General features: G+C 46.2%; 1 protein-coding gene across 3 annotated transcripts in view; it reads left to right on the forward strand.

Moving 5' to 3' along the window:
- Positions 1-12,133, forward strand: part of Pi3K21B (phosphatidylinositol 3-kinase regulatory subunit alpha) — an 89,814-nt gene that overhangs the window by 60,532 nt on the left and 17,149 nt on the right. For all 3 annotated transcript variants that reach the window (XM_011156575.3, XM_011156576.3, XM_025300749.1), the window contains 2 exons: positions 4,619-4,901; positions 5,326-5,427. In XM_011156575.3, coding sequence (XP_011154877.1) covers positions 4,619-4,901; positions 5,326-5,427 — 385 coding nt within the window. The remainder of the gene's footprint in view (positions 1-4,618; positions 4,902-5,325; positions 5,428-12,133) is intronic.

Below are 12,133 nucleotides of genomic sequence, written 5' to 3' on the forward strand. Positions count from 1 at the left end.
ATCGCAAATTTTTATTGAAGATAATTTTTCAAGTTTCATCATCGGACGAGACGATAAAAATATCTCATATACTTTATAAGTTTTGTCTTCACTTCCGTCGATTATCGTATTTTATTAATGACATTTTTTTACACTTATTTATATTAGTTACAAACGCCATATGCATTTACTGAACTTGCACTGTCTCGGGATAATTTGCCGGAATTAGCCGGCAATTCCCTAGAACATATTTTCCGTGAAAAGAGCAGTAAGTTTCGCTGCATTACCTGTTTCGGAATCAGTTTCGGCAACTTTGAATTGTAAAGTTAATAGGCCTTAAACAAACCTAGGTTCCATAATTGATCAGCTGATCACTCTTGGGCTTTCACGTTCAGCCATGTATTATTTCTGTTTACAAACTTGGTTCTAGCTATTAATTTTGCAATATTAGGTGGAAGAAAGTGGATAGATTTTTTATTACGTATTATCTAGGGATTATCTAGGCGATGTTCAAAAATACATCGATGTTTAAAATATCGATTAATAAGAAAAAAATTGGAATGACGTCGATTATTTTCTAAAAGAAAATCAGTTTACCGATTTATCGGTTAAATTTGTAAACATTTAAATTGGTTAGCACCAGATTAAACATTGCTAAGGATACGTTTGGAAACATCACTCGGATATTCTCCTTGCTTACATGTTGGATGAGTTCTTAAATTCGCAACAGATGTAGCCGGCGTTATTCAATCCTTGTTTTCTACTAAATGTTAAACAAGGACGAAATGACGTCCGCAATATTTTCAGTTTTACTAGAAATCCTTGTAAAGGATCTTACACACTGAACACGACTAGCGACTATGCTATGAGCGATATCTAATGAGAGTTTCGTTTTAAGAAGAAAGAGCTTTCATTTCTTCTTTAAAACAGAGCTCTCATTGGATATCGTTTATTGTTCGTCGCTAATCGCGTCAGTGTGCAAGGCTTTTACTCGGCATTTCATTTGATGTATTTTCCACGTGATAAGAGAACTAATTTTGGGAAGATAAGTACTCTTATTGGGCCATTCGGCATCGTTCTGAAACTTATCAATAAAAACCGGATAACCCTATTTTCCATGACTGTACAATAGATGTCGTAAACTTTAAATCTTAAGAAATTAATCCCAACCTGCTTTTACAAGAATTATTGACTGTGGTTGGCCAATTTCTCAAGACTTAAAGCTTATTATGACTATTGCAGGTCCGGACTAAACGTTCATAAATTTTATTTACCGTATCTGAAAGACGATATTACAAAAATCCTCTATTTACAAAACAAAATAAAAATCACTTGCCGATGTTGAGAAAAAAGTCATCAAACATCAATTAATTGAGTAAAAATAAAATCATCTGAAAACATGGATCAATTGAAAACAAACTGTCAGCTTTTTCGATTAATCGATGAAAATCGCCCGTCCCTAGTATTATTATCTTGATCACCGAATCCCCCGATCGTAAAGTCGATCGCACGAATTAGCTGATTAGTTACGGAACATATCTGAGTCTAAGGCCTGCCAACCTTATAAACCAAAATGTCCGAATTTCGGAAGACCTAACCTGACACAAGAGAAAAAAGATCGCACAAGTTTTCGACGCTCGCTCTCCGAGCGGAGATGGAATCGCGCTGATCGTTAACACGGAATACGAAGACACGCGCGCCGCGCTTCCACGTTGCGATCGCCTCGGACTTGCCGAAGGTCTCCATTACGCGAATGCGAGCTGCATCGCTAACTCGCGAACCGCGGGGTGCATTGTACCTCTCGCGAGTGCGCCGCAGGTATTGTGCAGCGGCGCATACCCGACACCTGTTGCCTCTCGGCCGTGCTCTCGGGAAAACGAGACGCCTGCCGGGAGAGAAAGAGAGAGAGAGAGAGAGAGAGAGAGAGAGAGAGAGAGAGAGAGAGAGAGAGAGAGAGAGAGTGAAAGTAGGGGGGAGATCGTAACGACGCGTATAAATTACGATCGCCCGTTCGGCGTGTGTTCACCCTTTTACGAGCGCGGTGCTCCCGACTCCTCAACGTCCCTCCCGACTGATTTACGCCGCGGTACCCGCGAATTATCTCCCCTCTCGGCTCTTTTCGCGATATCGCCACTCTTAGACAGCGTTTTCCGCAGCCGCGTCCTCCTCCGAGGGGCAGGAGGGAGCAGCAATTTATATAACGCGCTCACGGCCGCGCCTAAACGCGGCGCGTTTCGCCGAGCGAGAGACGCTGCGAAGTCGCTCGCGTGTCGCGAATGATTCTTCGGCTTGATTCGGCGCGGCAGGGTAAAGCGAGGTCGTCGATAAAAGTCGTAAGGTTCTAGGCGTAAGGTCGTAAGAAAACTGACCTATCGCGGTCGATTGCTCTCCTTGCGGTCCAAAAATTCTGATCGGTTAGTTCTCTTTCTTACGACCTTACAACTTGGGATTTCGCTACTTTTATGGTAGACCCTGGTTTAAGACGCGAAGGCTGCTGTTCGCTCGCTCGGGGAATCCCGGCGAGAAGAGAAAAGACACAGAGCAGGCCACTCCCGATCGGCGGCCGGCCTCGTTTAGCGCCATCTTCGAAGGGCGCTGAACGGGGTCGTTATCGCTCGAGTTATTTATGATGAACGCGTATTATTTTCCTCCCTCGTTAGTCACCCTGTAACTGTGTCCGCCGGCTGTGTTCGGCTTTGACACACGTGTTGTTACACGCCGCTCTTTGTAGTCGGCGCCGCTCGTTGGCTCCCTCGGATCCTCGCAGATTTACCGCCGCCGTTGAGAGACACTGGCGTTTTGGCGACGCGACACGGGCAAGAAAAGTGTGTCCGACTCGCAGGCGGATGATCCCGTAGAATCCGAGTCCCGGAGGACCACTCTTCCGCTAACTTGGGCGGCGCGCACACGTGGCGCACGTGGCGCGAAGTCGGTCAGAGGTCGCGGAGGCGCGGGGGGTGTCGCGCCGCCGCTCTTTGACCGCTCTCACATCTTGAGATATTTCTTTCGTGCCGGTTACCCAAGTAGCCGCCGTTACACAACCATATGTAATGTAATAAATAAGTCGTCTGTGATAAATACACAATATAGAATATGCGAGATGCGAGCGCGCTGTGTCGTTACTCTTTTGATCTTTTATTTTTATGTCTGCTTTCATGGGGCGCCAAATTCCGATCGGTCGTAACAGTAAAAATTATATGAGAGCTGGTAGAGCGAGATAGTTGGGTCATAAGTTTACACATCAAGGGAGTAGTCAATTAATACACAGGGTGTGACCGAAATGATGGTGCAACCGGGAAGAGGACGATTCTACGTGAAAAGTTGGAGATGTAGAAGAAACGGAAGGGTAAATAGGCTATTTAAGGAACTCGTCTCTAATGGTCTTGATACGTTGACGTAAATTATACAACTCACCCTCCTGAATAACATTCGAGAGATTTTAGTCGTCGCTTATTGTATATCAAAAAGTTATTAACAAAAGAAGTTTTATAAAATCTAATTTTCCGATACAGTATATGTTAAAAAATGTTAAATAGTATGAGCGGGACCCTTCTCTGAAAGAAAAACCTAACCTAACCTAACTTAACTTATACATCTTTGCATATGATTAGGCGTTGTGAGTTTTAAGGGGACTTTTTCAACAGCGCCTAACATTATGCGAAGATACAGGGTATCTATAAAGTCCGACCCCACTTCTGGATCTCAGAAACAGCTTTAAATATATGGACTTTATAGATACCCTGCATAATAAATTGGGTTAGGCTAAAATAGATTAGGTTCGAGCAGAGGTTCGCTTTCCTGCTTATATTGTTTAACATTTTTTAATTATATACCATGTCGGGAAAATAGATTCTTTATGAAACTTCTTTTGCCAATAACGTTTTAATAAACAATGAGCGGCGGCAGAAATCTCTTGAATATCACTAAGGAGAATGAGTTATATAATATACGTCAACATATTAAGACTATTGGAGGTTGGTCCCCTAAACAGCATATTCACCAATAAAAGAACCTCTGCGAAGATTAAGAGACGCTTTGAAAAGCAGAGCAATATCATTCGAGAATTCATCGGCAAGCGTACTTATACAGGATGTCCTTGGAAACGAAACATTACGAAGATTAATCGAATCAAACTGCAGAGAAAAGTCAAGTACCATTTTGCAAAAATCGCGATAGTTATTAAGTTATTAAGTTATTAATGACTGAAAACGACCACATCGCACAAGTTGTTTTAATTGATAACTTGAAAATTTGCATACTTATTTGCAAAATGGCAGAGGGCTTTTTTGTTCAAAATGGCTTAACCTACAATTATATACGACGGCTATTGTGCCTAGCGACAGGTTCAAGACTCAGGGTTCAAAGTTCAATATACTCGTACCTATCGCTAGACGCAACAGCCGTCATATAATTGTAAGTTAGGTAATTCTGAATAAAAAAATCCTTCCAGAAGATCCCGGACACCCTGTACATAGACGACTAACGGTTTCAGATTGTCTGCGAATCGGCTGCACAAGTCCGTCAAGTTGAAGGTGGATTGTTGCGGCACCTCGGCGCGTGTCGTCGAGACGGACGGCAAACAAAAAGCGCCTTGCGAGCGAACACATGCGAGATGTCGACCGTGTGATTTCTGTTGCAGAATATGGGTATAAAGGATGAGTTCCATCAGAAGAACATATTGGTGTGCATCGAGGAGCTCTGCCAGCCGTCGCCCCCGCCGCCGCCGGTGGCAACGGAAACGACGGGACCGACGACGCCTAGCGTGGACCCGGCGAACTGCCCCCTCGGAGTCGGTTATCCGGGCAACAACGCGACCAATAACGCGCACAATCTCGTGCCGCACAGTTTCAGCGTGCTGGAGAAGTGCGACAAATGCCATAAATACCTCAGGGGCCTCTTGCACCAAGGCTTCCTCTGCCAAGGTACGCCCGCGTCCTCGGTATCGATCCTCGCGCCGCTCGCGAGTAATCGCGATAATAATAATAATAATGACGGCAATAACGCTAATAATAATAATAATAACGCGACTTGATCCCTGTCGGGTTTTTTCACCCCGCGAGAGCGGCTGGAAGATCCTCGCACATCGCGCCATGTCAGATGTCTCTTGAAATTTTCGCCTCACTCGAAAGTCTCTCGCCCTGCCAATTATGGTAGAAAAGAAAAATACATATATAAACAAGTAAAAATGAATATATATATATATATAAATACATCGCGCGTGGACGTCGCGACCGCTCGCGAATTAATTATGGAATCGAGCCGGGAATCACGCAGCGGAACGAGCCGTGCATTTCGCGCGTTCGCGCTGTTTGACCTCGCTGAACGTGAATTTTCTGCGTTGCGCAGATTGTGGACTGGTCTCTCACAGGACGTGTTCGGCGACGGGTCTGCCTGCCAATTGCATCTCAGCCTCGGACTCGGACAATCGTATCGGCAGGTTTACCTCGGGTAAGTCACGTCGTCGCCGTCGCCGCCGCCTCGCACTAGTCGTAGTAAGGTGCGCCCGTAGCGAGGCGCAGCACATACACTCGTTAATCCTCCCCGTCGCTCCGTCCCTAATGGACAGAATACGGAAACCGCTGAAAAATCCAGCCGCGTCTTCCACGACGCCCGCGCCAGGGAGCGAGAGAGCGAGGGAGAGAGAGAGAGAGAGAGAGAGAGAGAGAGAGATTGCGTCAGAAAGCAGTGGCGCTCTCTCGCCAGCATTGTAACCAGCCGGGGCGGGATCATGCGAGTTATACGACCGAGCTGACGGCAAGGACGCCGTCCTGGCGCCTGCCAGCCGCTGTGCGGCATCTCGTTACGATAACCTGGAACCTGGAACACTCGCCGAGAAGAGGCTCGCGCACGCACCTTGCCTCGGCGCGCCTCACTGCACCTCACCTCACCTCACCTCACCTCACCTCACCTCACCTCACCTCACCTTACCTTACCTCATGGCTGACGACTTTCTTCCATTGAAAATCCCACCGTCGGGTCGCACTCGTGTGGGAGTCGCACACACGGCCCTCTCGTTGGCATTTAATGATCCTTAAGCCGAGCGCGCAGAGTTTCGACACGGTTTTACTCGGATTACTGTCGACGCGTCTTGCCTCCTCCGCCCTCTCTCACGGTTCACTCCACCGCCGTCGCCGTCTCTCTCCCTCCCCCCCCCCTTTTGCGAGCTTTTGCGAGAAACAATTTCGCTCCGATTCGACTCTAGTGACGAGCTCCTCCGGGTGAAAACGTGCGCGCGCTCTCGGACGCCGGCGTTGCTAATGATTGGCGAACACACACATACACGCACAAGCGCGCGCGGGCGGTAAACTCGCTCTGAGATTCTGCGAGAGAAACGTATTACATATGCGGCGTAGTGTCTGCTGTTATCTGGACGCGATTGTGCAGATGATCACGTTCGGATCGCGATCTGGCGGCGGACTTATCTTCATCTTGATAAAGTAAATGGGTATTATCTGCCTCGGAAAAGACGTTATCTTCGGAGAATTATCTGAAATGATATTCGTGCGGATAATTCAATCTGCTCCGCGTCGCAAGGTATGCGTAATATCGGAATGCTGCCTTCTGCGTCGCAGGAGACGTTGCGTTAGTGCACCGCGCGTGCCAGTGACGTCACTGAGGCCACAATCGCGTCGGGATTCGTCTGTGACAACGGGGCAAAGTGCTAAGAGGAATTTACATATTTCATCTTATCTGTCGGCACGGCTGATTTTTAAATCATCCACGGGGCGCAGCGCTGCATGCGCGCGCGCGCGCGCGCATCAGAGTCGAGGGTCGATCGTCTCGGTTGTGTATTATTTTACAGTTCCCCGGCGGGAATGATCACGCGCTCCGGAAGGGCGCGACTCCGTGCGATTAGATTCACGTGACAGTTTCGCGGGACTTGAAGTTCGCAAATTCGTCGACGAGACGGGTGCGCCGACGGCGTTCTCGCAGCGGCGTTGTGTGTGCCGCACGACGAAGGCGCATTTATCGTACGCACGCATGCGCATGCGCGCGCGCGCGTCATTCGGCAGCGAGAGACGGTTGAAACGGCACAAATGCCCCAGACGACGATAATCGCTAGAGACAACGTAGGCGAGGCTCAACGCTCGCGCCGTCAACGCGCCTGCAGCGATGCATTTAATTAACGCTGCACGTTGCGCGCCAATGACGGAATCGAATATTTGTGCATAGCGAAACCGCGAGCGCGCGGCGCCAGCCTTCAGGGCCGTGTCACTGTCGCCACGCTCTGCTCCCAATCTCCCATTCATTTATTCCAACTTCTACCGTCGCCGACCGCGCGTACACATACAGGGTGTCTGGAATTTTTCGGAAACGAAAAACTGTGAAGATTAATCGGATCAAACTGAGAAGAAAAGTCATGTATCATTTTGCGAATAAGTACGCGAATTTTCAAGTCACCAATTTAAAGAGCTTCTGGATGTGGTCATTTTTAATCATTAATAATATAATAACGCAATTTTTGCAAAATGGTACATGACTTTTCTTTTCAGCCTGATGTGATTAATCTTAACAATTTTTCCTTTCCTGAACATCCCGGACACCCTATATATATATAAGATGTTCGAAAATAAGACTTCCAGATTTACAGGATAGATAGTTTATTGTGTCGAGTAAAAAGTGCTTGGTAAACATAGGTCGAAAAATCAAGTATCTTATCGTACCGTTTTATTATATTTTGTTTTTTGTCTCACGTTTGACGTGCTCGGATTACAGAATATTGCGAGCTTTTTAAAAAATTTCTGGTCTTCGAATCCGCTCAACTGCATCCTGTGCTCGCGGATGATGATTTTTCTATATTATTCACGGCTGACAGAGTAAACAGGAATAAACAAAGTTTTTTCTCGTAATAATAAAAAAGGATCCGATGGATTTAATTCGAGAGATCGAAGAGATGTTACTTCTCGTAAACGTCCGAGTAATAATACGCCAAGATACTTGTTTGTTTATTCATCGCGTATGGTAAACTGAGACGCACAAATAACTTGCGTTACAAAAATCGATAAATTTTTACAACCCTGCTTATTTTTCGATCCACGTTTCTTCTGAGCATTTTGTACTCAATATAATGAGTTTATCCTGTAAGGTTCTTTCTCAACACCCGGTATATACACACGTACGCTTGGTTTCAACATTCGGTTTGAGCGTCTTTTCTCATGCAATTTGGAACACAGTCGATGGTCCAACGACCGAACTTGTTTCCGATTGGTTATCGGAAGTTCTGTCATCGGACCAATCGCATCGGGAAAAATAGTGCAGTCGCTTTTGAAACTCAGCGAAGACTCGGCTTTAATGTCAGTTTCGAAATTAAGTCTCGGTACAGTTGAAAACGCTTCTTCCTCTCGATAGAGAGAAATCAGAACATAGCGATGATCCAACGAGGGGACTCGATTTTTAGATTGATTCTCAGAAATCGCGGAAACCCAGTTCCGCCATCGATAGCTGCGTTTCAAATTGCGCGCATCGAGGAAAAGGACGTCGAAGCATCCGTTTGGACACCGGAGCACACGGTGCCGTGCAGCCGGTACGACGATTACTGCATCGATCGCTCGAAATTATTGCGTGATAACGTCGTCGTCGTCGTCGTCGTCGTCGTCGTCGTCGCACTTATTGCACGTGATGCCGACGATAAGAGGACTGGTATGAGAGGCGATATCCCGACAGCGGCAATTTCGGGCCGGGGCGCCTGCACGGGATGTTAATCGGGGGCCCCCTCCCCCCCTCCCTCGATTTTGTTATCCGCTCCATCCGCCGAAGAAGGTCGGATTGAAGCAACTGTCGCTCTCCGACGACCACGTGGACTGCTTAGGCGGGATCCATAATGCCGCGCTTTTCTTCGCGCCGCGCGCGAAAGCGCTGCTCGCAACGAGCATCGCCACCGCGGCCGATTTACAGTAATTGGCGGTGTTCGATCACTCGGGTGCCAGTCATCGGCCAGCGCGACGGCGAAGTGTAGCGATGACGAAAGTGCTCACGATAACGTCCCGCCGTTGCCGCACAGTGGGGCCAGATGACATTCTTTGGTTGAAAATTCTCTAAAGACCTGAATTTCCAACCGATCATCGACACTAGTGGATGAGGTTGGATCCTGAATAAATTCCGAAGAGATCTGTCTTGCCAAAATTAAAAAGAAATTTTTTTCTCGAATTACTAGCCCCAAGAGAGGAAAAATTATCGTTAAACGCGAGAAACTTGTGAAATACTCATTATTCGACACTTATTTCGATCTAATAGCGTATTCAGCGGATTGAAACTATGAAACCAATCAACAGACACCTCGAGATTTATCGATCTTGAAGCAGAGATCCATTAACCCAAAACTCATATGCCCAAAATGCAAAAACATCAAATATAGACCCGTGAAGCACAAAACCGAGGGATTTTAATCCTTAATTCTCTCTTAATGTGGGCTGAAATGATGAGCTTTAAAATCCTGAGTTTTCTAAATGGTGATTATAAGTTCTAGGGTTTCGCATTTATCCACAGGCTCGAACCTATTGAGGTCGAACCCAAGACACTGTGCTTTAAACGATAAACTTTTAAGACAAACCCTAAACCCATGAACCCTGAACCGATAATTTTTTCAAAATTTCAGTTAGGCAGATCTCTTTGGAATTTATTCAGGATCAACCTCATCCATTGGTGTCGATGATCGGTTGGAAATTCAGGTCTCTAGAGAATTTTGTACCAAAAAGTGTCATCTGGCCCCACTGTGCGCGTCGGTCGAAAATTCACGTCACGTGCGGGCGGGCACGACGCGCGCGGCTTTCATATCGGTGGTCTCGGCCGATTAGCTCCGTCTGAAACTGACGCAATCAATTCAGTCTGCCGTTGTGTCCTCGCTATCTCGCGGGAGATCGAGCGAGACTCGTGGCACTTTTGAAAATGGCACAGTATCTCGCTCTCGCGCTGCGCGCCATTCGCGGACTCGACACCTAGGGATGCACCGATAAATCGACAATATCGATATATCGAGAGACAAATATCGAATATTTATCGGTATTCTTTTGTCTCCGATAAAATCGACATATCGATATGGATTTTACTGATTTTCGTATTTTTCAGTTACAGCTCTAGGGGCCTATTACGGTTCTACTACTGACATGAAAATTACAAAAGTGAGTGAATTCACTAGAATATATATTATGTGATTGCTCGATGTCTAGTAAATTCGCTCACTTTTATCATTTCCACCTCAATCGTTTAACCGTAATAGATATCTCCTGCTCCATGTATGTGGTAGTCTTGGGCAAATGTTTATACCGATTCATTATATATTTTCTAATAAGAATACTACAATAAATTATATATGAAGATAAAAATTTTTAAAAGATCTTTTCAAACTTTTCGTGCATATCCTTTATATACATAGCCCTATATGTATACATTTTTTTATATAAATATCGATATAAATATCGAGATTTTTCAAAATTATCGATATTATCGTTATCGATGGTTCTGAATGACGATAATATCGTTATCGATATTGTGAGAAATCATTGCATTCCTATCGACATCTCGTGGGAGCGCGTGGGCGACGTATCGGCAATGGCGGCGTCGAAATTTTAGAGATGGAATGAGAATGTCCGGAAAGTATAGCCGGCATCCTGCCAGTTTCCGGCGCGGATTTAATGGAATATCAAAAACCGGCCGGATAATAAAAAGAGATACGAATAAAAGAATAGAGACAATGGAATAAGCAATAAAATAGAGATGTAATTGACAAATCGTCATAATAAATAACAAATAATTCTCCATTAAACATTAAGCGTTTTGTGAAGAAGCCACGAATTAAATGCAACGTCCATTCGATGTAAATTGTTGATTTAATGTGAATCGGTAAAATAATCGACACTTTGAGGCACCCATGTGCCTCAATTTTTTTATTTCTTTCTTCACCAAACTTGTGTACCATTTTTTTTCTCTCTTTTTCTTCTTTCTCGCTTATGTAACCGAAGCGACATGCTTCAGGTATCGATAAGTATTATTTTTAATATTATTATTATTCATCATATCTATCTATCATTATTATTAATGTTCGAGAAAATCTGCGCGCAACGGCGCCGAAAACTGGCAGCGCGCGTCCATCGGCCGGACATTTTTCCCGCGCGTCGATTTATTCAAGCCTGACGGCCGGGTTCGATAGCGGCCCACTCGAGGTTTCTTCACGCGGCACGGCCATCGACGTACGATCGTACGATATTCGTCACGAATATCGAATAGCCCGGCTGGCCTCCGTCGTGCATCCGCGCATAAAATTCACGTGCGTGCCTCTACGTTCTCGCCTGTATATAGCTCGTGTTTTAATTCTGACTTTTTGTCTCCTCTCTTGCCCCTCCCTCCTCTTGCTTCCCCCTCTCCCTCTGTCTCGGTTTCTTTTTTCCTCTCTCGTCATTCGTCCTTCTTTAAAGAAGAAGATACGGTCATGAAGAAACAAGACGTCGCTGTCGCGGTCGTAAAAATAAATTTCTCTTCTCCCCTTCCCTCCTCCCCCGCGCAATGTTCCCTCCGCCCGCCCGTCGACCCGTTCACCGCATTCTCATTCTCTCTCTCTCTCTCTCTCTCTCTCTCTCTCTCTCTCTCTCTCTCTCTCTCTCTTTTCATAATGCATGCATATACATCTTTGATTGTACAAGTGGCGGTGCGTGCGCGCACGCGCGCACTCGCTCTCTCGCGCGGCATTCGCGTGCGATAGAGAAAGAGAGAAAGAGATCGAGGGCCTGAAAATATGATCACGCGGGGTACGTGGCGCGTATATCCTCGCGCGAAAATAAAGTCAAAGGTTCGTCAGCCGTGCGAGACGAGAGATCCACGGGGGAACGAAAGGCGTGAAGTCGCAAAAATCGAGGGAAAAGACAGAGAAAGAGAGGGAGAGAGAGACACGGGTGACAAAAGGAGCGAGAAGGAGCGCGGTCGTCGACGTGAAGATCCGCCAGGAGTCGAGGAATTCCCTCTTCTTCGAGCATTCCTCGGACGGCTGCGGCGTTACGCAATTCCGTCGTCGCTTTGTCCACGCCGAATTTCGCGGTCGAGCGTGTCGACTTCTCGGCTGTGAGGAGAAGTCGCGAAAGAAGACTGTTGCGTCGTCGTGCTCGTCGTCGCCGTTGTCGCGAATTGGAAGTATCAGCTCGCGGTGCGCTTTGATGTTGACGCT

This window comes from Harpegnathos saltator, unplaced genomic scaffold (genome assembly GCF_003227715.2).
Source record: "Harpegnathos saltator strain DR-91 unplaced genomic scaffold, Hsal_v8.6 scaffold381, whole genome shotgun sequence".
Classification (NCBI taxonomy): Eukaryota; Metazoa; Arthropoda; class Insecta; order Hymenoptera; family Formicidae; genus Harpegnathos; species Harpegnathos saltator.